Source organism: Macaca nemestrina, chromosome 13 (genome assembly GCF_043159975.1).
Source record: "Macaca nemestrina isolate mMacNem1 chromosome 13, mMacNem.hap1, whole genome shotgun sequence".
Classification (NCBI taxonomy): Eukaryota; Metazoa; Chordata; class Mammalia; order Primates; family Cercopithecidae; genus Macaca; species Macaca nemestrina.
This window is the reverse complement of record NC_092137.1, coordinates 30,258,749-30,285,140: the sequence shown is the minus strand read 5'-3', so window position 1 is coordinate 30,285,140 and position 26,392 is coordinate 30,258,749. Positions and strand designations below refer to the sequence as shown.

General features: G+C 48.1%; 1 protein-coding gene across 1 annotated transcript in view; it reads right to left on the bottom strand.

Annotated features, from left to right (window-relative positions):
* Nucleotides 1-24,061, bottom strand: part of LOC105479707 (LBH regulator of WNT signaling pathway) — a 29,129-nt gene extending 5,068 nt beyond the window's left edge. The window contains exons 1-2 of the mRNA XM_011737861.3: nucleotides 23,825-24,061; nucleotides 20,815-20,917 (exon numbers count right to left, since the gene is read on the bottom strand). Coding sequence (XP_011736163.1) covers nucleotides 20,815-20,917; nucleotides 23,825-23,850 — 129 coding nt within the window. The 5' untranslated portion in view covers nucleotides 23,851-24,061. The remainder of the gene's footprint in view (nucleotides 1-20,814; nucleotides 20,918-23,824) is intronic.
* Nucleotides 24,062-26,392: the final 2,331 nt, after the last annotated feature.

Sequence of the window (26,392 nt, the reverse complement as noted above, 5' to 3'; positions counted from 1 at the left end):
GCTGCTGGGTCTCCGCCCCATTTCACAGATGGAAAACTGAGCAGGGAGGGAAAGCAAGACTCTGGGCCTTGACTGCCCAGACAGCTGTCAGGGCCCCAGCCCAGGAGGTGAGCTTCTCAGTCCCGATGCTTGTTCTAAACCTTCAGGATCCAAGACAGCACCATAAGCTGTCAAGAGGAGAGGGGCACCTGCCCTGTGCAGAGCCTGGCCCTGCCTCCACCCTCTGACCTCACTGCCAGGATTGTGCCTGCCTGTGCCAGGGCCACATTGCCAGGGCTGGGAGAGTGAAAACCCAATTCTAACTATGATGGCCAAGGAAAAGCAAAAGGCAAGACAAGCAGGGCAGGGCCAGCAAAAGGAGGAAGGGGAGAAGGGGGAGGAGGAGGAGGAAGAGGAAGAGAAGGAGGAGGAGGAGGAAGATAGGAAGAGGAGGAGGAGGAGAAGGAGAGGGGTGGGAAGCACTGGATTTCATTTCAAGCTGGAAATAGGTCTTTCATTAAAATAAGGAGAAAAATCTAATGATGATGATGATGGATGAAATTTTTGCTGAGCAGAATCTCAGACCTCAAAATAGTTCTAGTCACCACCCCCAACTTATCCACAGTTTTGCTTTCAGTTACCCATAGTCAACTGCAATCCCAAGATAGGTAGGTACAGTGCAATAAGATACTGTGAGAGACAAAGACCACATTCACATAGCTTTTGTTGCAGTATGGTGTTATAATTGTTCTATTTTATTGTTAGCTATCATTGTTAATCTCACATTAAGTCTAATTTATAAATTAACCTTTATCACAGGTATGGATGTATAGGATAAAACATAGCATATGTGGTTTTGGTATTATCTGGGGTTTCAGGCAACCACTGTGTGTCTTGGAACGTATCCCCCAGAGATAACGGGGACTACTGTAACCCTATTTTGTGGATAAGAAACCTGAAGCACAGAGAGGGTGTGTGACTTGCTCAAAGCCACGCACCTGGGAAGCGGCTGAACTGGGATCCAAACTCAGACCTGTAGGACTTCAAATGAAGCGTTCACTTGATAACAGGGGTAAGCCACACAACCCAGGCGCTCACTGTGTCCTTGACCACCATTGTATAACTCTAGTCAAGTCCTCTCAACCCCAAACGCCTCAGTTTCTCCTTTCGAGATGTGAGGTGACCTTCTTGTCTCACTAGATGGGTACAAGTTCTTGGCAAATATAAAGATGATAAAATACTTCGAGGACAGAAGCGAAATTGAAACTATAATGTCCTCTTTGGAGCAGTTTCCACAGAACTACAGTAAGCATCCAATCTCCAAGCAAGAGGCAGTCATACATACACAGTAATTAAAATAATTCCAAACAGCGCCATTCGTACCGAGAGCTCCACAATTAAGTCTTTAAAGTCCTTGGAAGAAGTCTGAGAATTGAACTTTTCTGATAGTGCTTACTGCCAGAGGACTTTGCTCCCTGAATTGCTTAAAGCAAGCACTGTTTAAAAAAAAAAAAAAATTTTTTTAACAAAGCCTGTTAATTGTATTTTTAAAAATTACTATAATAATCAAACCCTTCCATCAGAGATCTTATTTTATTATCAGATTATACCCATTTGGGCCTCAAAATTGTAGCTCTCTCCAAACACAAAAAGTACCCAGAACCAGCAGCTTCTGGTTTCCTTACAGACAGACAGAAAGTCTTGCAAAGTGCTGCTGAGTAATTTGCCAGCACAATCTTATCTCTGACAGCTGCTTCAGAGGCTGACCCCGAGGAGGTCAACATTTTTCCACTAAGTCATGCTTTTTAATCATCTAGGCAGCAGAAAAATGAGAGGTTGCAACTGCAATTTGACGGGTGGGGAAGGCAGTGGAAAAAAGGACTTGAGTCAGACTTGCCAAGCACATGACAGGTAGGGTTGAGGCGGCAGGCCAGCCCGGCATGCTGCCTGCCTGCAGGAACTGTCAGGGAGTAAAGAACTGCCCCTGTTCCCAAAAGAAACTGCTTCTGGTTAAACCTCTTACCCCAAAGTGCTCCTTCTCTCTGTACTACAGAAAGGCAAAAACAAACACAAATCATTTTCCCTTCTCTCTGCGGCGCTCAGAGCCATTTCCCAGCCTCAGCTCAGGCTAGGGCAGGTCTAGAAGCATCCACCGCCAGCTGTGATTCTCCCACCCCTACAGCTTCCTCCCTCTGCCAGCCCTGGACTCCACACCCAGCAGCCACATCGGGCTGCCAAAGCTGATGGCTGAAATGAATCGAATGGACACCAAGTGTTATTAGTCCATTCTCATGCTGCTATGAAGAAATCCCCAAGACTGGGTACTTTTTAAAGAAAAGACTTTTTTTTTTTTGAGACGGAGTCTCGCTCTGTCACCCAGGCTGGAGTGCAGTGGCACGATCTCAGCTCACTGCAAGCGCCACCTCCCGAGCTCACACCATTCTCCTGCCTTAGCCTCCTGAGTAGCTGGGACTATAGGCACCCACCACTAAGTCTGGCTAATTTTTTGTATTCTTTAGTAGAGACGGGGTTTCACCATGTTAGCCAGGATGGTCTCGATCTCCTGACCTCGTGATCCTCTCGCCTTGGCCTTCCAAAGTGCTGGGATTGCAGGCATGAACCACTGCGCCCAGCCTAAAGGAAAGAGGTTTAATTGCCTCACAGTTCCGCACGGCTAGGAAGGCCTCAGGAAACTTACAATCATGGCGGAAGGGGAAGCAAACACATCCTTCTTCACAAGGTGGCAGGAGAGAGAAGTGCCGAGCACAGGGAGAAAAGCCCCTTATAAAACCATCAGATCTCATGAGATCTCACTTACTATCATGATGAGAATGGTATGAGGGTAACTGCCCCCATGATTCAGTTACCTCCGATCAGGTCTCTCCCACAACACGAGGGGATTACGGGAACTAAAATTCAAGATGAGATCTGGGTGGGGACACAGCCAACCCATATCACCAAGTTCCATCCTTTGCAAATGGAATGAAGCCTTGACGTTCACACACACCGTGAACCTTCCCAGGTCTTGCATGCCCCACAATGTAGAAAAGTAAGCACCATTCTTGTCTCCTTAAGCTCACCCTCAGGCCCAGGATTCTCTGCTCTAACAGCCTCTGCTGTTGGTGGGTCAAACAAATGCCCTGGGCTTCCCTGGACCATCCTGCTGCCTTCACCACCCTCATACTAAATCATCAATCCAACAAGGCAACCACTCACCACAAAGGGCCAAAGTTACTTAAATTGATGTTTATATTATATCACATATAAATTTCTGTTAATAAAAATTAAATAAAAAGTTTAGCTACCTTTCTTATTTTTTATTAGTTTTTTGTTTTTTTTGTTTGTTTTTTTTTTTTTTCCTTGAGATAGGGTCTTGTTTTGTCACCCAGACTGAAGGGCGATGGCACAATCTCGGCTCTTTGCAGCCTCAACCTTTCAGGCTCAAGTGATCCTCCCACCTCAGCCTCCCAAAGTGCTGGGATTACAGGCATGAGTGCCTGGCCACGGTGAGGGTGAATTTTACAGGGGATACCTCTTCGGAGGCATCCTTTGCCTGGTGGCCTCCAGTCCCAACAAGCCCCCGCATTTGGGGAACTCAGATGAATTCACTTGAAAGGTCAAGGGAGCTTCAAGACTTTGTAGCAGGAAGAGATGGTCTGTAAGATAGTGGATTTTCGGGCTGTATAGATCAGTGCTGTCCAATAGAATGTTCTATGTATGGAAATGCTCTCTATCTGCACTGGCCAAGATAGTAGCCACTTGCCATGTGTGACTATGGAGCACTTAAAAGGTGGCTAAAATTGGCCAGGCACAGGTGGCTCATGTCTGTAATCCTAGTACTTTGGGGGCAGAGGTGGGAGGATTGCCTAAGCCTGGAAGGTTAAGGCTGCAACGAGCAGAGGCTGTGTGACTGCACTCCAGCCTGAGCGACGAAACAAGACCCTACTCCCCCCCAAAAAAAAAATTCTACTGACAATAAAAAACAAGAATAGTGGCTAAAAGTTTATATTTTATTTAATTTTTATTAATATAAATTTATATGTGATATAATATAAATATCAATTTAATGTAACCTTAACTGGCCCCGTGTGGCGAGTGGCTGCCTTGTTGGATAGATGATTTAGTATGCGGACTACGAAGGCAGCAGGATGTTCCAGGGAAGTCCAGGGCGTCTGTTTGACGGACTAACAGTGGAGGCTGTTGGACCAGAGAATCCTGGGCCTGAGGGTAAGCTTCTGGAGACCAGGAATTCCTCAGCAGGCTTCTTGCTTAGGCATAAAAGTTGCCAGTGAGCCAGTTCCCACCCAGTTCCTGTTTCGCCCATGGAGGAGAACTGAAAGGCAACACCAGGGCTTCAAAGGCCCCAAATTTGGGGAGCTGGCTATCAACTGTCTGCCTGCACGCCAGGTGACCTAAACCTGCCTGCCCCTGGGGTGGGAGAGGAGAGAGATGCCTGGCACCTGGCATGGAAAATGTGAGCAATTCTGGTCAGAGCCGCCCTCCCCTGAGTGTGCATCTCTCAGCCATCATCTCTGACAAACAACCTGAGCTGGCCACAAAGAGGCCGAGGGCTCTGCAAAGAGCCGAGAGATGCTAATAGGGAAAGCGGACACCAGCAGGTGGAGGAGATCAAAGGTGGTTAACAGGACACAAAGGGCTAATTACCAGCTCTGCAAGCTGAGACCTCCGGAGCCTGGACATCTTGCTCTTTTTCTCAAGGGTGGAAAGAGGAAAGAGGAGGGCCGGGGGTGGAGAGGGAGGGGAGAGAGCCCGAGATACATAACCAAGCTAGCTCCCTAAGGCACTGTGGACAAAACCACACAGTAAGCCTCTACCCTCTCTTGTTGCAGAGAAATAAGAAAAATCAGCCCAAACCCACTCAGGAAAATTGCTCTTCCCACAGGCAGACCACAGAGTCTGCAGGATCTGGCTTTTTCCTCGCCTCCATCTCTTATTATCTCTATGACCCTGGTCACATCATTTTATTGCCTCCGAGCCTCAGCTGCCTCCCGAGTAAAATGAGAAAACCATTTCCACTTTACGATATGGTTGGCATGGTCACAGTGCTGTGCCTTGAGAGCCAACACAGTGCCTGACAGGCTCATCGAAGCGGTGGCCCATTCTCCTCCTCTCCTCCTCTATAATTTGGGTCAGTGCTAATGCTGATCTTGCAGGGCTTTGGAGAGAATCAAATACAGGTATGTGTGAACATGCCCTGTAAACTCTACCTTCCTAATGATGGTTCTTACTAGGTAAAGCTGGGGTGGAGCATTTAGAGTGAAGAACCAAGGGGTCAACAGCTGTAGCTTGGGACAGGAGCAAATAGGCAGCACTCCTGAGCTTGTGCCCACAAATCCTAGGCCAAGTTCTTTGGAGAAACGGCTGCAACTTCATCACTTCCCTCCCCGTGCCTCTGTTTCCCCAGGGCATGGATTAGGCCTGCCAGAATGAAAACCATGCCCTTGTCACCACCCCACCCCTCACCAGAGGCCTTCCTCTTCTTCTACCTCCTCCTTCTACTTACTCCAGGGGCCTGCCCCTCAGCTTCCCAAAGTCTGGATTTCTTCTCCTGGAGAACAACAATGAACTGCCTTGTGTGTTCCTTCCTTCCTACGAGGGGCTGGCTTATAACAATGGGTAGATCTCTACCAGCATCCTGCTCTGCCAAGGGATGAATGAACAAGCAGCAGCTAATTCAAATAAAAAACACACCTGTTCTTTGCCCCCTAATAATGTGTGAAGGCAAGAAATTCAGTTTTTGAAATACTTGCCTCCTGCTATTTTATTATTATCATTATTATTATTTGCATTTTACTGGCTTTTCCACGTGGAATGTGGCTAATAAGAACAGAAAGAATTGTAGCAAAGGGCAGCAGGGCTACTAACTTAGATGCAGGGAAGGAAGAATATTCTCCAGTCTCTACTCAGAGACTTGTCCACTCACTGTCCATCTTTAAGATTCTCATCTTCCTTAAATCTCCCCTGCACTGGGGTTACAGAACATCCACCTCACTCTATTCTGTCTTGTCCTGGTGCCTCTAATCCTATAGAGGACTTAAGCAAAGATTTAGGGCTTATAACAACTGCTGGACCTCCTTCCTTTGGATCAAAGATGCTTAAGCCTCCAGCCTTGAAACTTGAAAGAAAAGGAAATCCTTTGGATAAACACCATCTTTCATAAACATCTCTCGAACACACACCCATCCTGCCAGTCAGGAGTTCCAAATTCTAATTAATTGCACTAATTTCTACTGCTAACTCTGGGCCCAGTAGAATGAGGAAGCTTTTGGAATGTTAGAGAATTTTTTCAAAGTTCTCTGGGGCAGTGAGAAAAGACTTGTTATCAGGCACAGATAACAAAAGACAGTTTTCAGGCACAGATGACTTCAAATATTCATGACTTTTTGACAGTATCATCACTACCTTCTTGAAAAAAGATTGGCCCCCTGTCACCTCCAGGCATCTGTGGGTGGCACATCCCTCTCTCTATCCTCCCTCCACTGGTACTACCCAAATGTCCCATGGTCACACCTCTCTCAGCTGCCATTTCTAACTATCCCCTCATTCTTTGTTTTGGAAACACAAATCTTGAATATTTAGCCTGTCCCACTGCCTTCCTTCCATTTCTTGTCTGGTTCTCTTTCTAACCCCCACCACGTAGCTTCCAGAAACATCCCTGGGTGGAAACAAATCTCGAAGGCCTTCCTTGCAGTCCTGCCCCATGGCCTTCGCTCCACTTTCATTCCGTCTCTACCCATTCTGCAGTGCACTACCAGGACAACTCACTTTGTCCCCCCGACCCCCAAAATTTTTTTGCCCCACACAAGAAGTCTTGCTTGATAGTAGCTCTCATAAAAGAAACTTGGAGATTTTAGTTGATCACAACTGCAGCACTGAGGCTAACAACTGAAACAAACAGGGCTATATTCCTAGAGGTATATGCCTTTCAATGAAACCATCCACGCTAACAGAGGAGCTGATGGCCCTGCTACCCTCTCATCAGGCATATCTATTTAGCCTAGGGCAGCCATTCTCCAAGCTCAATTGCCAAGATCCTTTCGGGCCACGGAGGTAACATATTTGCATAGTACTACTAAAGATGTCCTTTGCCTTTTCCACAGTGTTAACACTTGCACTGAGGGTACAGAAAGCAACAGTGGAAGAAACTGCTGGCACTTTGGCGAGAATTAACATAGTGGCAGCAAACCATACTTGGCATCATCAGTTGTTCCCCAGCTCACCCTCATGATTAAAAATGAAAGCAAGCAAACAAAAACAATTAATGCCCTTGATGAAGCAGTAAAAGTAATTTGTATTAAATATTGACTCCACCACATGTCACTTATATATGTGGCACAGTGAAATGGACAGTCAGCCCACAACATTTCTGCTGCTGACGGAAGTACAAGAACAGTTGCGAAGAAAGCGGTCATGTGACGGAGTTGCCAGCTGAACTAGCCACTCGTGCCATGGAGCACCATTCTTCTTGAAAGAATGACCAACAAATTGTAGTTATTCCAACTTGGGTATTTGGCAGACATTTTCTCAAAAATGGACAAAGTGAGCCTGTCAGTTAGAGGAAAATGGCTGACAGTATTTATCATCAATGATAAAAATAGAGCTTTCAAGTGAAAATTAGAATTTTGGAAAAGTTGTATCAGCCACCACAAGCTTGACAGCTTCCTAATGCTTGAGATCAGTGGAGACATTAAGAAATGTGATTTTATGATATCATATAATGAAACGAGTCAACATTTTGAAGACCTGCATAACTCAGTGAACCCATATTTTCCAAATGATCAGAGCATTACACTAAGCATGGGTAAAAGATGCACTCAAAGTGCAAAATAGACTAATTAATTTTAGTGTACAAAAAGGTCACTGATAAGATTTCAGATATCACATTGCCACTAACATTTAAGAAACTACCACTTGTTGGCTGGGCACAGTGTTTCATGTCTATAATCCCAGCACTTTGGGAGGCTGAGGTGGAAGGACTGCTTGAGGCCAGGATTTCAAGACAAGCCTGGGCAACAGAGTGACACCCTATCTCTACAATTAAAAAAAAAAAAAATAGCCAGGCATGGTGGCACATATCTATAGTCATAGGTACTTGGGGAGGCTGAGGCAGGAGAATTGCTTGACTCTAGGAGTTGGAGGCTGCAGTGAGCTATGATCATGCCATTGCACTTTAGCCTAGGTGACAGAGCAAAATACTGTCAAAAAAAAGGAAGGAAGGAAAGAAGGAAGGAAGGAAGGAAACAAACTACTACTTGACTACTACTTGTTGAATTTTATGAAGTACCAAAGAAACAAATCTGCATAGACTAGATATCCTTCATTGACTTCAACCAACACATACTGCAACAGATTGACTGGAGAAGCACATGAAAGTCTAGCCTAGTCTTCTATTAAACTAGACATTAAACAGACATGCAGAAATGTAAAACAATGCCTCTCTTCTCACCAAACAATTTCTGTTTTGGAAAATATATTTTTTATTAAAAACTTTTATTTATATTAACATGTAACAGTTTTGTTACTCTAAATGAATAAATAAAAAATTTTGAAAATTCTGTTTTAATTTCTGAAACAGTAAATATCAAAAGATATAATCAAAACAAAAGACATAGTCATGAACAAAAGCTCTTTGGGTGGTCCTAAATAACTTTTAAGAGTGTAAAAGGGACTGAGACCAAAAGGTTTGAGAATAGTTGGCCTGGAGAAATAATCCTCTCAGTAAGACAACTACGGGCCAGGTGCGGTGGCTCACGCCTGTAATCCTGGCACTTTAAGAGGTAAGGCGGGCAGATCACTTGAGGTCAAGAGTTTGAGACCAGCCTGGCCAACATGGTGAAACCTCGTCTCTACTAAAAATACGAAAATTAGCCAGGCGTAGTGGTGCATGCTTTTGATTCCAGCTACTTGGGAGGCTGAGGCACAAGAATCCCTTGAACCTGGGACGCAGAGGTTGCAGTGAGCTGGGATCGTACCACTGCACTCCAGCCTGGGTGACGGAGTGAGATTCTGTCTCAAGGAAAAAAAAAAAAAAAAAAAAAAAGACTATGTAAGTCAAGGTTGAAAAACAACATATTTTAAAACTGGTAAAGATTTGATGGGAACATAAAAGGTGCCTTCTGATATCTGAAAGGCTGATAGGTAGGGAAAGAACAGGTTTTTGCTTTTGTTTTTTAAACTCCAACGGGCACATCTTAGGATGAGGATGGTGGATTTCATGTCATTATTCAGCTTCTAAAAAACACAATAAGGATTAGCTCTCTCACTTACAGACATGGAAATCAGGCCCAAATAGGTGATGTGAGTTGCCTGAGATGACATAGGTAGCAGCAAACCAAGATTAGAAACCAGTTATCCGGATTCTTAGTCTGTAATCCCTCTGTGCTGAGAGGTTCTGGGCTCTGTGTCACAGTGTCCAAAGAATACCTGGGTGACCCGATGTCAGGCTACTGTAGAGACATTCCTTATCAAGGTGATAGGACCAAGCTCAAAGCTGCCCTCCCTTCTGAGGAGCTACAGTGCTATCGCTTTGATTCTAAAGAAAGTATACATATCCGTGGTTTCCAAACTTTTAGTGTAGTCCCCAACAGAATTCTGAACAACTCTGTCTCCTTTCACATCTTCTAAAACCCCGATATATTATAAATATTAACGTTTTAAAACCAAATATACATCCCACTCTTTTAAACGTACTCAGTGGATTACACATACCGTAAGAATTTAACAGCAACCATGACCTATTAAAAAACTCAAGAACAAGCTCTTAAGTCAAATCTTGTATTCTTACCTTCTCTACGTAAAACTGTATTTCCATGGTACTTCTCCACATAATTTTTTCTTAATGTCATATATTTTTATGTTTGAAAGTTTTTCAACATTAGCTTTTCATACTTCTCTACAATAAAAAGATGTATTTATGCATATACATTGACATTTAAAAAAATGTCCTATGACCTTAAGGCTTTGTTAATTTACAAATTCTGGATTGGTTTATTGTAGCTCTTAGTATATAACTGATCAACGAACATAGCACAAATAATTATTAAACACAAAGGTAAATTTTTATTGAGGTTTCTTTTTTTTTCTGTTTGTTTGAGACAGGATCACACTTTTACCCAGGCTGGAGTGTAGTGATGCGATCTTAGCTCACTGCAGCCTCCACCTCCTAGGCTCCAGCGATCCTCCCAACCCAGCCCCTCAAGTAGCTGGGACTACAGGTGCACGCCACCATGCCTGGCGCTTTTTTTTTTTTTTTTTTTTTTTTTGTAGAGATGGGGTTTCCCTGTGTTGCTCAGGCTGGTCTCAAACTCCTGAGCTCAAGCAATCCGCCCACCTCAGCCTCTCAAAGTGCTGGGATTATAAGTGTGAGCCACACATCCGGCTTTAATGAAGGTTTCTTACTGTGATAGTGAGTTGAATTGCGACAGGTTCTCTTGTAAAGGGGAAGAAGGGCAGTTTTGAAGGAAAGGTAGGACAAGGAAGCAGGTGAAGCTAGTCTTCAGGAAATGCAATTTGCAAAAAGCAAGAGAAGAAGGCTTAAGATGTGGAAATGGATTTCCTGAAAACCCTCCCTGCTGTCATGTCCTTTGGAAAGTGTCCGTGAACCCCAGGGGCAGCTGTCCTCCCATTTTAACATTTTGTTAAAATGTGAGGTAGTACAAGCATTATTAAGAAGTAATTTGGCATACAAATCTCTAACACTCAACTGCCAATGAAAACAGTCAGGAAGGTTCCTGATGCTTCAACTGTCATACCTGAGGGGCACATGACCAAAGAGATACAGATTTTAGAGGATCCTAAAAGGATTGTGCTGTGGAATTTCACACTCATTTGAGCTGGTATGTCTCAGCCTCGTGACACCGCCTTCATCATTCCTGTTGTGTCCACATACATGTCTTAGTTTTCCTTCACTCATTTGTTTAAAACATCCTTGTTTAAAAATCTACCACTACATAATGGAAAACTTGTCTTACATTTTTCAAGCTGTCTGTATAACACCTAAATGAACTTTGTAAACCATCAGGAGTATGTGGACCCTGCCGGAGCACTGGCCTGGGCTATGTGTTGTAAATCACCTAGACTCTTGGACAGTTGTTGGGTAGAAGGCCCTTCGACACTGGGTCCAAGACTTCCATTATGTTAAGATCTACTTTTAAGAGTCCAGCCCAGGCCGGGCGTGGTGGCTCATGCCTGTAATTCCAGCAATTTTGGGAGGCTGAGGCAGGTGGATCAATTGAGGTCAGGAGTTCGAAACCAGCCTGGCCAACATGGAGAAACCTGTCTCTACTAAAAATGCAAAAACTAGTCAGGCATGCAGTGGGTGCCTATAATCCCAGCTACTCAGGGGACCGAGGCAGGAAAATCACTTGAACCAGGGAGGCAGAGGTTGCAGTGAGTCGAGATCGTGTCACTGCACTCAAGCCCGGGCGACAGAGCAAGACTCCATCTCAAAAAAAAAAAAAAAAGAGTCCAGCCCATCCTTAATTCCAGGGAAGGAGTATTTCTCAACCATGAGTTATCCATGAGCCAGATCTGGAACCCCAGGAAAGCCAAGTTGGTTCAGAGACAAGGCATGCATCTGGTGAACCTTCTTGGGTCTCCAGAACAATGTAATTTTACATGGTTTACACAATGCTCAATGTCATTAATAGAATAAAGGAGACAAGCTGAGCAATTGCTGATCCACGTACATTTTTAATCCACAGAGGGGCCGGGCGCGGTGGCTCAAGCCTGTAATCCCAGCACTTTGGGAGGCCGAGACGGGCGGATCATGAGGTCAGGAGATCGAGACCATCCTGGCTAACACGGTGAAACCCCGTCTCTACTAAAAAATACAAAAAACTAGCCGGGCGAGGTGGCGGGCGCCTGTAGTCCCAGCTACTCGGGAGGCTGAGGCAGGAGAATGGCGTAAACCCGGGAGGCGGGGCTTGCAGTGAGCTGAGATCCGGCCACTGACTCCAGCCTGGGCGACAGAGAGAGACTCCGTCTCAAAAAAAAAAAAAAAAAAATCCACAGAGGGTGTCAGTGTACCTACTATGGGACAAGAATATGATCACGAGCTATTTTGCAATGCTGGCTAAATGTTGCTTGAACATCATCAACTGTTACCATCACGCTTGAAGTAAGTTATTAACAAACAATAGGAAGATGTACAATATCTCCTAAATACTTTAAAACAGCCAAATATCTTTCTGACTCTATCCAAAAAGCTCTACCATTATCCCGTCTTTATAGATGTTCTACCCTGGAGATTCTATTTGCTAGAGCTTTCGATGCTGGGAGTTTATATTTTGATAAACTCTTTGATGTTTTCTGTTTTTAAGGTAACATATAATCAGGAGGCTTAATGATGCTGAATCTCTTTGAATCAGTAATTCTACTTCCAGGAACTTATGCCAAAGAAACGAATCAGACCTGTGCAGAGATTTCTGTAAAATGATGTTCAGAATAGTGTTCTTTGTAAGAACATAATATGCCACAACGTAAATATTCAGCATTAAGAAATGTTACATAACAGAATTTTACAAAGAAAACCAAATGACAAGAACATAGTCACGATATTATATTAAGTGAAAAAGGGATCCACTACAGCATGTACAGTACGGTCTCAATTTTTTTTTTTTAACTATAAGTGCATAGAAAAATACTGAAAGTAAACATACCAAAATGTTTCAGTGGTAGAAATATGGGTGTGGATTTTTTTCTCTTCACATGTCTCTGTATTTTCCTAAATTTCTATAAAGAATAAATATTGGCCAGGCGTGGTGGCTCACGCCTGTAATCCCAGCACTTCGGAGGCTGAGGCGGGCGGATCACTTGAGGTCAGGAGTTTGAGACCAGCCTGGCCAACATGGCAAAACCTCGTCTCTACTAAAACTACAAAAACTAGCCGGGCATCGTGGCACAGGACTGTAATCTCAGCTACTCGGGAGGCTGAGGCAGGAGAATCACTTGAACCCGGGAGGCAGAGGTTGCAGTGAGCCGAGATTGCACCACTGTACTCCAGCCCGGGCCACAGAGTGAGACTCCATCTCAAAAAAAAAAAAAAAGAACAAATATTACCTTTATAATAATAACATACATGTAACAGTATATATACACAATCATACTTTTACCTTTTTTCAAGAAATCCTATTCCACAGACTCGATTCTAAGGAAACAGTATAAAGTATGAACAAGGATTTATAAAAAATTGTATATAAATTTTTATATACATATTTGCATATTTATAAGAGAAAATATATGTAACCTAAACATTTCAACCATTGAATGATAAATTATGTTTTAACTTTATGATATATTACACAGTTATTAAAAATGATAGCTTGGAATATTTTTAAGATAAATTATCATGATATAGTGCTAATGACTTAGATGCCATTAAGTAAAGCAGCAAAATACAACAATGTGTGATCCTGGCTACATGAAAACGTAAGTGCACTGGGAAAGAAGGCAAAGATGCTAAATTGTTAACCATTGTGATTTATGCATGGTGAAATTGTGGTGACTGTAAAACAAAAAAGTTTAAGAAAGAAAATAGGTCGGGTGCGGTGGCTCCTGCCCGTAATCCTGGCACTTTGGGAGGCTGAGGCGGGAGGATCACTTGAGGGCAGGAATTCGAGACCAGCCTGGCCAACATTGTGAAACCCCATCTCTACTCATAAAAATACAAAAATTAGCCCAACATGGTGGCACACACTTGTAGTCCCACCTACTCGAGAGGCTGAGGCAGGAGATTCCCTTGAACCTGGGAGGTGGAGGTTGCAGTGAGCGGAGATTGCGCCATTGTATTTCAGCCTGGGCAACAAGAGCAAAATTCCATCTCAAAAAAAAAAAAAGAAAGAAAGAAAGAAAGGAAGAAAATAAAAACAAAAATTCCATAATGAGTATATGTTTCTTTTAAAATTGGAAAAGTAAGCATAAAAAGAATAAAATACATATTTTATCAATAAAAATATGAAATTGCCAACAAAGAGGGAAAGGGAAGGAAAAATTTCCTATAATTAAAACGCTAATCTAAAACAACCACTTATTAGCCCCCATCTGCCCTTACAGTTGTGTGTGTGAACGTGTGTGTTGGTGGATGTGGGCTGGCACCACTGCCTATATCCATGGGGATAAGTGGCTGACCTCAAGGCCACCTACTAAATTAGGGCTTGTATGCAGGGCTACATCTAGTGAAAATGCTGAGAAATTGGGAAAGCCAAGGATAGCTCTTAAATCCAGTTTGAACAAGTGCTTTAAGCTCTCCTAAGAAAAGGTGGAAGATGAATTCATGATATATTTTAAATTCTGTTTGGGAACCACCAAATCAAGTTAGGAGAAAGTCAGGCTTAGACACCAACTGTATCTGTACTGAAATTTATGAGTGCCCTCTTTGCTCAGACCAATTCCATTTTATGTGAGAAATCCAGAACTTTCCTTCCCATTGGTTCAAATCAAATTCCTGGCTGAGGAGGCAAGGAGTGGATGAGTTTCAGCTAAATGCTTGGGGTCTCTTCCACACAGTTTACCTAAATAAGCTACTGCCGGTGCGAGGCAATTAAGTCCACCAGAGAGGGGGCTTCAGGGGGCTCCCAAAGTTTCCTTGAGGTTAAAATGCTAGCTTGAAAACAGTTTGGAGAAAGCTTTGGGTAAATTTAAATTGTTTTTCAAGATGGGCCTGTGTAATAAGGGGCCCTCCCTCAGCCCAGGAAGGAAGCAGAGGATTTGATGTGCTGATAACAACGCCTTCCTGAGCTGCGCTTGAGGACAAGGGAAGGGCAGGTGGCGAGGTGAGAGGCAGGCAGAGGCAGTACAGAAGCTACTAGACTGGGAAGGAATGAAGCCCCAGCTAGTCTAAGCCCTGTGTGAATGAGGGCCTGTCTTCATATCCTCTGAGGATTACTTCAGGACTCAGGCCTGCAAGATCATTTCAGGACATTTACTAGACACCCAGGAATAGCTCTTGGCTACAGTCACAACATTCGCCACCCAAACTCATCCCTTTCCCTAACAGTACCATCCTTTCTGTCCAACGTGGGAGACCGGGCCTACTGAGAGAAAATGCTGATCCTATAAAAACTGGCTTCCTGAGACTGCCAAGATAAAAGGATTCTCAGTGCAGGACGGGGAGAGAGGAAGGGCCGATCCATCATCCAGGCTCATTAAGCAACTATTTGTAGGACACTGTGCCCAGCGTCTTAGAAACAAAGAGCAGTCTAAGACACAGCGCCTGGCTCAGCAGAGAGGTGAACACATAACCTCTTGGAGAGAGAGGCATCAGGCCCCACACAGGCCCCTTGAGAAGAGGCTGGGATGTATGGCCCTAGTATGCAACGTGTTGGCTGGGAAAGTGAAGAAAGCTTGTTCTCTCCCTGGCCAGGCTACAGACTCACTGTTGTGACCGGGGGGCTCATGGGGGGCAGGAGGAAAGCCCCATGGGTGTAATTCCAGCCGTCTGCAGGGTAGTGTAAGAGGAAAGGTGATGGATCCTCACACAAAGTAGACTTGCTCTGAACAAGGTGAACAATGACTCACATAGAGGCAGAATGTGCAGACACGGGCCCAGTGCCACTCAGAGAAATACATGATTTGTGCTTTTGAGACCAGTGGCCCTAACTGCCTGTCCTACATCCCATTCCTACGATTTTTATCAAGGAGAGAGGCGGGTGGAGGGAGTAGGGATAGGAGAAAAAAAAGTTGTTGCAATTCCAGGAACATGTGTCCGTGGCTGGATGCCTCCTGCCAAATGTTTTGGAATTTTAGCTCTATGTCTCTCCAGGGACTACTGAGGCCTTTTAAGTCTGACATTGTGAAAGATGTTTCCTGGCGACCATGGGACTTGCGTGTAGCTGCTCAGCAGCGCCTCCCAAACTCTTGAGGACATGTGGGGTACTACAGCTGGGAGTAACCAATGAGACGGCTAATGAGGAGGCAGAGAGAATGGATGCGTTATGCCCAGAATGGCCTCGTGAGCTGGTGGGGGACAGAGGCCACAGACCAGAAACCTTCTCAAGGGCTTAACCCGCCACCTGTTTCCACACACACATTCCACCCAGGTAGAACCGGTAGAGTGAAGCCAGGCTCAGGAGGTCTCCATCAAGAGAAGCTCAGCAGAGATGTGAGCAAAGAGAAGGGGTTTCCGAGATACCGCCTAACTTCAGCGATGAAATTGAGCCTGTTCTTTGAGAGACGAGTGCTGCTTCTGACAAAGAGTGAGAAGGGCCAACATGGAGAGATTTCGTCTCTACTAAAAATACAAAAAATTAGCCGGGCGTGGTGGCGCACTCCTGTAGTCCCAGCTACTCGGGAGGCTGAGGCAGGAGAATCGCTTGAACCCAGGAGGTGGAGGTTGTAGTGAGCAGAGATCGCGCCACTGCACTCCAGCCTGGGCGACAGAGCAAGACTCCATCTCAAAAAAAAAAAAAAAAAAAAGAGTGGGGAGGAGGGAGGAGTGAGAGAAATGAGGTGGCTATTTCTGGACCTGAGAGATAAAGGGGCATGAGATCCTGTGCCGGGAGAGGCTGGCCGTCCACCCTCAGTGGTCCTTCAGACCACTCCTCAATGCAGGGCCATAGCTGAGGCTCTCAAACTGCACAAGGCAAATACTAAGGCTGAGGCAAGAGAGATCAGCCCCCTAGCCTGCTCTTCCCTACCACAGAAAGCACCAGGACATCACTCCCTCCCACGTGGGAATGCAGGAAGCTCTCAGCTCTGTTTATCAAAGGGAATGAGTGGTGCACAGGAGCACTGTGCTGTGTGAAGAAATGGCTCCTCCTGGCTTCCTCCCTCCCAGAGCATCCTCCCTCGCTGCCCTGAGGAGGGGAGCCCGATGCTTGCCTGACTGACGGATGTCAAATGGAGGGGGATGTGACCAAGAATAAAAGCAGAAGGAATCAAAGGGCAGCCAGGAAGGGATGTTGCTGATTAAAGAAGCTTAAAGAGCCTGAGGAGGGATAATGTGCTCAGACTTTGGTCCAGGTGCTTTAGAAGGAACAGTTTTAAATGAAAACCAAGGAGCCACATCTGTATCTAGACCTTAGCTGGGGTGATGAAACTCTAGAAGCCTTGGCTGCTGTGCTGAGGAAGTTAGAGTAGCAAGGCCAGGGTCCCAGTGCCCTCGGGTGGAGGCAGTGTGGGTGCTCACAGGTAAACTCCCAGGACCCTTCCCCAGACAAAGCCCAGGCCAATTCGGGCACAGCATTGAAGGAGACCCAGTTGCAGAGGCATTCCCCAACACCATATTTTTAAGAGTCCCTGGAGACAAGGAAGCAGCCGCTGACTTGCTTCCTTGAATTAGGGTGAGGAAGAAGGCACCGGGGCAGCAGAAATTCCTGTTCCACAGGCTGGATGGAGGTGGGGAGGGAGCTGCTGCCATCAGGGAAATCAACATCCTGCTGGAGAGCCTCCCACTCAGCTGGTTAGCTGGCCGCCACCCACAGCCCGCCTGCCCAAAATGTACTCACACTTTCTAGTAACCATTTACTCACCCACCCCACAGGGTGTCACAATTCATGTCAAGTGAATGTGCACACGTGGATTTCCCTTGCTGAACTGCCTCTCCAAATGAATGTTACTGCAAAACAAGGCACCAACCCGCAACACAGCCCTAACTGCCCCAGGACAGCAGCTAGGGCTTCCTTGAATCTTTCAGGGGATTAAAAGGGCATCTCTCTGAAACCTTGGTAGGCATGAGCCTGAGCAGGCCCTTTCCAGAAGCTAAGGCAGAAGAGAAGGTGGCCAGCTTTAGAATTAGGAGACTCCACTTTATGGAAATAATCACCGCCCACTTACAGCACTTAGGCACCTTGGGTGGGGGTGGGGTACAAAGATGAAGATAAGTCCTCCCTTGCCTTCGAGGACCTAGGCAAAGAGAAGGTAAAGCAGAACCCATATCCTTGAAGCAGCGCGGCATCATTGGTAAGTATAAAATGCCACAGGCATTAAAAGAAAGGCCACATCTGGTACAGAGAAATCAGGAAAGCTTCATTCTCGGTAGATCTGCAAGGTGGGGAAGTGACTGACGAAGTCCAATGTGCCATTTATTTGATGACTTTGTTTTCAAGGTCAAATCACAAGCCTGAGATCCTATTTCATCTGCCAAGTCTGGACTGATGTCTCCTTCCCATTCTCAGTTCCTTAGAAAAGCAGGTCTCCGTAAAAGTCACGTACTATTATTATCCTTAGGAGGAACGCCAAGAATAGAGCTCCGAGATCTCCTGCCCCCAGCCCTGAGCCCAGCCGGAGCAGGCACAGGGAAGGGGCTCCAGCCAAGCGCCAGTCCCAGCCAATCCCCAGAGCTCTGGTGGGAATGTGTCTAATTGGATGGCACTAGCTTTGAGTGGGCGCAGAGAATATCTGTCACACAGCAATTGTCAGACCAGCTCACTGCACAGCCCTGCCCCCGGCATAAACAGGGGCGAGCCCAGGGGTGTCTGAAGGTATAAGAACATTACCTTAGAGATGGAGCTGCCCTCTCAAAGTCCTAATTTTCTTTCAAAGCCCAGCCCCAGTCTGCCCTCCCTCTGATTCCGTCAGTTGGATTTCATTGTTGCTGTCAATGCCTGGACTCACTGTAGCTTCTGTATGTCCCACACCTGGACTGACTGCACCACCTGTGTTCCGGATGTTTATGTAGATGCTGGGTTCTTACAAGGGTCCTGGACCCTGGGCACAGAGGCCAGCACAGCAGGTTGCACAGGGAAAGTGCCCCTAAATATTGCAAGGTTGAATACTACAATCTCCCTTTCCTCTTCACCAGGCAACCATGAGACCTTTCTGAAATCAGAAAAGTTGTGAAAAATTGTGACCAGAGTGCTTTGAAGTTCCAAGTAAGATATTTTGGAACTGGGGAGTGGTCCCCATCAAGGCAGCAGACACATTTCCTGGGAGGGGGCTCTGAGAACTGGGCCCTCAGTCCAGCACCACGAGGGAAGATTTGAGGATCCTTTGCTCAGGCAGTGCCAAGATGTGTCAGGCACCCAGAGGCGATTTTATTTTCCTCCTGCCCTTGCAGCCCCAGTGTGGCCTTCCTCCCCCAGCTCCTTCCTCCCTCATTACCTGCCCTGAGTCTCAGGTCCCGCAGAATGGCCTGAAGGACTTGAAGCATTGAGAAAACTGCCCTATAGGGTCTGGCCGTTTATCCTGGGATGTGTTTAAAAGGAAAATATGAAAAGCACACACAAGACGAACAGATGACTGCATTTGGAAAGGTTCTGTGATGGAAATCTAAAAACCCAGAACCGAAAGAGAACCTCACCTGTAACCACAGAGATTCAGTCTGACTCAGGGGCTTGGAAACTGCTACCCAAAACCCCCTAGCTGGTGGGCCAGGAAACTTCTACCCCTCCCACCAGGTTGGGGGGCCCTCAATTGTATTCCTCAGACCCACTCTGGGGGAGGAGGGTAGAAAAGTCAAACGGTAGGAAAGAGAGTTCCCCCTTGCCCCATACACCCCCTTCAGGCTAATGGCTACTTATTTCCAGTCAGCAAGACTGCCAACACAGACAAAACAAAGGGGCCTCCTTAGCCTCCCAAGTGTGTCTGAAGTCATGTGAGCCTGCCTGAGCTTTTAGCTTGGTTCTATCTGATTACTCTCCCTCCATGGCACCCACTCTGGCTCCCTGGCTTTCTATTTGTTTTGTTTTGTTTTGTTAATTTACAAAATAAATGTCCCTGGAACAGTTCTCAGGAATGACCAGCCAGAGTCAACCTAGACCCTAGTGGAACCAAGCCATGGTGTGGATAAACAATACATCAGAAGGACAAGGCTCTGGGGTTAGACAGACCCAAGTCACTGACTCAGGCTGAGCCATTTCCTCATCTGTGAACAGGGTGAGGATCCCCACCTGGGAGCCGTGGTGAGGTGTGAGCAAGGTAGCGTCTGTAGAGTACTTGGCGTGCAGTGGCCATACCTTCACGTCTGTAGCATGGACCCATCACACTCCCTTTCGACTTCCCCGGGCTGGCCATCCTACACAACTTCCCTAGCCCCAAGGTCTTCCTTAAGAACAGACTCCTCCCTCTCCCCAGTTTAACAACATAGGAACTCTCCTCCAAAGCCCTAAACCAGCTCACAGCCCAGAGGGAACTGCAGGTGCTCCACTGCCCCCGCCCCCCCATCCCAGGGGCAGTAGAGAGGCAGCAGGGCAAGCCACAGAAGAGGGCTGGGGTGAGAGTCCAGAGGGCTCACTCCGGTCCCTTTTTGTGGTCCTTGTGCATTTTGGATCCACCACACAGGATGATCTCCAAGCAAGATCCCAGCAATAACATCCCTGAGCTAGCCTCCCTTTGGGGAAAATCTCTTCCTCTCTAAGTGGTTTGAATGTTAACTCTGAATCAACAGGTCAACAATCAGCCCAAGGAAGAAAGCAGCATTGGACATGGCTATCCCCACCAGACCACCCTTCTGCAGAAGCCCCCGACAGCAATGCTTCTACTACCCCAGGCATGGCTGGGAAGGAAAGTTCTGGTCTCAATCGACTACACAAATCACTTGCTCCTTTGCTGCGGTGAATGGGAAAGTTCACAGAGCCAGTAGGGTTAATTCATCACAATGGCTAATGCTTGCTGAGCCCTTATCTGTCCCAGACTACGAATGCCTTCTACACATCCACTGGTCACCGTCATGGTGAATCTTTACCGCAATCTTAGAAGATAAGAACGATGTTGTCCCATTTTACAGATGAAGAAACTGAGGCTTACTGGCATTAGGGGACTCTGCCACAGTCCATGGCTCTTACAAGTGACACTGGGATGCAAAACCAAGTCTGTCCCCACCCCCAACAAAAGCCACTAGGCTCTAAAGAGTCAAGAGGGAAGCCAGGACTTACTCACCTGGTAGGAAAGTCCATCCTTGCGGGGGCTGAGGCCGATCTCCTCCATGGGCTGGGTGTTCATCATCACCTCAGTCATCTCGGCCGATCTCAGATAGTCAGGGCTGCCAAGAAACCCAGACCAAAAGTCAACAAACATATGCACTTTCACATTCCTAACTCTTCATGCATTCACTGCTATGGGATCAGGGGACTGTCTGGAGACAGGAAGAGAGGTGTTCAAAACAGAACTTGCAGAAAAACAAGCTCACACCCTGAGGAAGTGCCTTGCAAGCCCACAGCCCCAGGGCTCAGCCCCAACAGACAAAGCTCATTGTCTGCAGACCTCTCAGGCAAACCTCTTCTCTCCTCTCTTATACTCTAGTCCCCACTGGCACAGAGGGACCCCGAATGTTTCTTCAAATGACAGAACTAGAAAAACCAAAACAGGCCGGGCGCGGTGGCTCAAGCCTGTAATCCCAGCACTTTGGGAGGCCGAGACGGGCGGATCACGAGGTCAGGAGATCGAGACCATCCTGGCTAACACAGTGAAACCCCGTCTCTGCTAAAAAATACAAAAAACTAGCCGGGCGCGGTGGCGGCGCCTGTAGTCCCAACTACTCGGGAGGCTGAGGCAGGAGAATGGCGTGAACCCGGGAGGCGGAGCTTGCAGTGAGCTGAGATCCGGCCACTGCACTCCAGCCTGGGCGGCAGAGCCAGACTCTGTCTCAAAAAAAAAAAAAAAAAAAAAAAGAAAAACCAAAACAATAGGTAGCTGAGTCCATCTGTCTATATTAAAACCAATTCAACCACATCTCCCTTCACCTCTCCAACTAAGAATAAAAATAATCCTCACATGAATTTTCCAAAGGGGAACTCTATATATTATTATTACATAATAGCAATAACAGGTCAACTGGAGGGAAACAAAGTCCAATCATACAGCTTTCCTAAATTTCTGTCTCTCTGGTGCTCCTTTTAGCAAAATGCTCCACTTAAAGCCCAAGGGGTCAGCTTTTCTGCAAGTTTCACATCTGCCATCCAACCCCTTTCTCTAGCCCCAGACACAGCAGCTGCTTGCTCGAAGCTTGAAAAACATCCCCTGGATTAAAAGCCTTAAGGATACCCGACTCTGATTGCAAAGGAAATTTCCAGAGGGGCCAAGTTGGCCCACCGATGGCTGACATGTAAAAGTGCCTTGTACTCTCTAAGCAGGATACGAATATTCCGTTATCCTTGCACAAGCTCTGGGCACATATAGGATCCTGTGCACATAATGCTGAACATAAGCACCAAATCCAGGTACCTGCTACACAGCACCCAACGCTTTCCACCACCGTGCCTGTGCATACGGTTTAAAACAAAAATGTTTTTTTGTTTTGAGGGGGGATATCTAAGGAAACAGGGGTACCAGATTCCTCTTCAATTGTATGGTTAGGAACAGAAACAATAGGTTCTAGGCTCTGCCCCTCAAGAGCTGTGTGATCTTGAACAAGTCCTGTAACTTCTCTGAGCCACAAGTGTCCTGTTTGTCTGTTACTCTGATGCTAACAGTGCATACCTCACAGTTAGGTTAAGGGTTAATGTCTGCACAAAAGCACTGCAAGCTACAAAGTGCTAATCGATGAAATAATCTTAAATCTTAATTTCCCATAATACTTCTAATGGGCCCAAGCACCCACCTTGGTAAATTTTGAGCAGCCAAAGGCACAAAGCCTCTAACAGCCTTTAAAGCCTCACGTATAATAAGGCACCTAGGGAGAGGCAAGGGAGGGGCACCCACAAGAAGGGTACACAAGCCTCGGGGTGGGGGAACTTGAACTGTTGAGAGAGGGAAGTTCAGTCCCCTCTCTAAACACTGACAGGCTGGGATGGGGGCGGGGAGACTAAGAAGATGCGGGGCTTTGGGGCCAAGTTTAGGTTCGGGAGCTGGCCCCTGCAAAGGCAGTTTCCTCCCGGATCCTGGAAAGGCTGTTGGCGACCTCCAAAGAAAGGAGCCAGAAGAGCGCCCACAGGGCGAAGAGCCTGACGTACGGGCGGCTCTTCTTCGCTCGGGGCTGTGGCGCCGGCCCGAAAAGTTGAAGCGAGAAGCATGAACTTTCCGCTTCCTGGGCCAGGCCGGACCCCGCCGACGCTTGCGCCGGGTTTCCCTTCGCTCAGCGCCTGCCAGAGACTCGGGGCCGAGCTCCCCACGTCCGCACCTGAGAGCGCGCTCCGGGGCCGCCAGCGCTCGCCCCCGGCCGCTTCTCGTCTAACCCAGCGCAGGAAGGAAGAAACCGCCGGCAAGGAAGTCCCAGCAGCCAGGGGCCTGCCTCTCTCTGCAGCCCTCCCGGCTCCGATCCCTAGTCCGGGGCAAACCTCCGACGCCCCGCGCCCGGCCCGAGCTCCTTCCCCCACAGCACAGCGAAGGCGGCTGCTCCCAGTCCCGGTCCCCACCACTGTGCGTCGGTTTTTGGGGCCACGGAGAGGGCAGGGGTTGAGAGGCTGCAGTGTGTGCCCTGCTGCTTGTGGCTTTAGTGGGGTTACGCGTGGGGAGAGCGTTTCCCGCCCCCCACCCCCCGGAGCTCTGCAAACCCGGCGGCTGCACCAGCTCAGCCCCGCTGCAGCCGGCCTCGACGTTGAGACTTGCATGCAAACAAAAAGAAAAAGAGGAGGGGCCCGGGAAGAGCAGGAGCCCCCCTGCGCCAAGCGGGGCGCGCGCCTCCTGCAGCTCTCCGCATAGGGGGGTTTCACCGGGGGGGGGGATTCACACGTGACCCCTGGCTCCCCCGCCAACCAATACAAACCCTCCGGCCGTCACTTGGGTGAGGGCTCCGAGTTCACGTCCTTTGTCTGGATGTTCTCAGCACCCCCTCCCCCCACCCCCACCTTTGCAACCTTGATGTTGACTCCTGCGCGGGCTCGGGCGGCGGGTTAGCGCTGAGCGCCCGCGCCGCCGGCTGCCCTCGCACCCGGAGCCGGCACGAAGCAGGCGCCCGGACCCGCAGCCACCGCCGCCAGACGGACGCCCGCCGCAGGCGCAGGGTACTCACCAGTGAATGGGGAAATATATAGACATGAAGTCCTAGGGCAGGCTGACACACGCCCCTGTGATTTAAAAACGGTCCCTGCGTCCCGAGTGAGGATGACACGGGCGCAGACAGGCACGGCAGGCGGCCTAGTGCGGGCACCTGGCGCTCGCCGTCCGCCTTCCCAGGACAGCCCCACGGCCAGCAGCGTCTGCAAGGCGGACACAACTACCCGCTCTCCACTGAGCTCTCAGCCCCACAAAGAACCCGGGAAGCCGTATTTATAGGGGCGGGGGCGGGGCTTGGCCCCGAGAGGCCCCGCCCTCCCTCGCCCACTCCTGGAATAACGTCACCAAAATCATGAATGGCTTCAGCGCTGGCGGCGGCTCGGGGGCGCGCTCGGCTCTGCTCCCGGGGCCGTGGTTCGCTGCGGCTCCGAGCCCGGCCCCCTCCCGCCGCTCTCCCACGCGCACACGGGCTCACTCACACCAGCCCGGACTCCGCGTCCGCACCGGCCCGGACTCCGCGTACGCGCCGCTTCCCCCTCACAACCCCCTCCGCGTACATCCCGGACTCCAGCGCGGCGGAGTGGGCGCGAGGAGGGCGCGGGGGCAGCTCCGGACGTGACCGCTCGGCGGCCGCGCTGCGCCGGGGTTGGGCGCCCGCCACTCCTCCACCCCGGCCACCGGCGCCAGCGTCCTCCTTCCCATCCACTGGCTGTCCCCCAGCCCGCACCTCGGGACCCCTCTGAAGCGTTTGTTCCCCCGACTAGGCCTCTCCCTGGAATCCTCGCCCGCAGCCTTGCGATCAGCGCGGGTAAACAAGAGCATGGTTAAAGAAGAAGCAGTGGGAAGGTGGGAGAGACGCGGAGCCGGGGGATCGAGTGCCCACGGGGCGCGTTGGCTTGCGAAGGGCTGGTCTGCAGCCCTGAGTTCTGTGGAAGGTTTTATTTGTGGGAGCAAGGATGTGGTGTCGTCCTGGGTAGGGTTTTTCCATTGCAGACACACACACACGTACGCACGGTCCGCAGCGGGGGCAGGGGGTGCGGGCGGGCGGTGTGCGCGCCGTCCCCCATCCTTGACTCCCACGTCTCCTCCGAGGAGTCGCTCATGACAGCAGAAACAAAGAGCTTTAGCCGAACGCCTCCCACACTGCCCAGGAATTGCAGCTCCGGGCGTCTGTCCAGGAAGGCAAAGCTGCGCAGCCCCCCAGAGCCACATGATGGGAGTCTCACTCCGGACCCAGCGCTGCCCCTCTGTGGCCTTCCGCTTCAATTACGCCTGTAAAATGGCTTTAGAACCCTGACCTACCCGTGTATAGGGGCTAGGGAAAGGGGGCGCGGGGCGATCAAAAACTAAGCAAAATTAAATCGGCTTTGAAGTTAATCAGCTCTTTAAAAGAAAGGCAGTGAGTGTACTGAATCCCTATATAGGTGCTTGAAAGTGGAAACGCATAGCTTATCTCAGGCAAAAGAATGACAGAATTAATGGTGAGGGTTCGAGAGGGGTAGGACCCTGAAGGAAGCCAGGAGAGAAGAGCCTCATAATTTTCATCAGTCCCCGCAAAACCAACCCAAACAAAAATTATAAGAATTGATGAGAATAATTTATTTAAAAATAACTGGGCTATTTTCAATCACGTATATGCTTATATGTACAGCCTGAGTAAAAATAGTGTGCTTCCTATGAAAACACAGCTTCATGACAAGCCCCTGGCTGCCCGCTCCAACCAGAGAAATTCCCCCACCTCCCAAGCTAACCGCATTCTCTTCCTCTGGGGGTGGTGCCTGATGGAGGTGCTAATCGGGAGATGCTGCAGGACAGGGGTTATTGTTGGTGTCCTGCACAGAGGGTGGGGAAGCTTCTCAGTGTCACTGGCCAGGTGGGACACATTGTCATCTAGGCAGCCACAAGAGAAGCCAGTGCTTCGAGAGCTAGTTTCCAGGCTGAGACTTCCTGGCACTCGGAGGAAAATGTCTGGACTAGACCCCGGGTGGGCAGGATGGAGCCTTCTGCCATTTCTTCCCAGTAGCAATCTCTGGTGAGGCTGGGATCAGAGACTGTCGCGGCACTTTTACGCATAACACACATACTTTACGTGTTTATGATTATTGCCATGTGAAGCTTTCAAAACTCGGGAAGCTATTTACCCCCCCTCCCCATTTCCCAAATATCTAAATGTCGAAATGGCCTTATTTTGGAGAAGAGGGTGGGGAGTAAGGCCTCCATCAGCTGTTATATGGCCTCTGGAAAAATCCTCTATATTGGAGTGCATTGAGGGAATTACCTGAGGCCTATGCTTTGGGAAACTTATTAATGCCCATTTTAGCTAAAGTTCATCTGTCAGTAAGTTAAAGTAGAAAATAAGCCTGGGGTTGTGATCCCAAGTCTACATTTTCTGTTTCTTCTCTGGAATCACAGTGACACATCCATTCATTTGAAAATATGGCAGGCGGCTGGGCACAGTGGCTCACGCCTGGTAATCCCAGCACTTTGGGAGGCCGAGGCAGGTGGACCACCTGAGATCAGGAGTTGGAGACCAACCCGGCCAACATGGTGAAACCCTGTCTCTACTAAAAATACAAAAATTAGC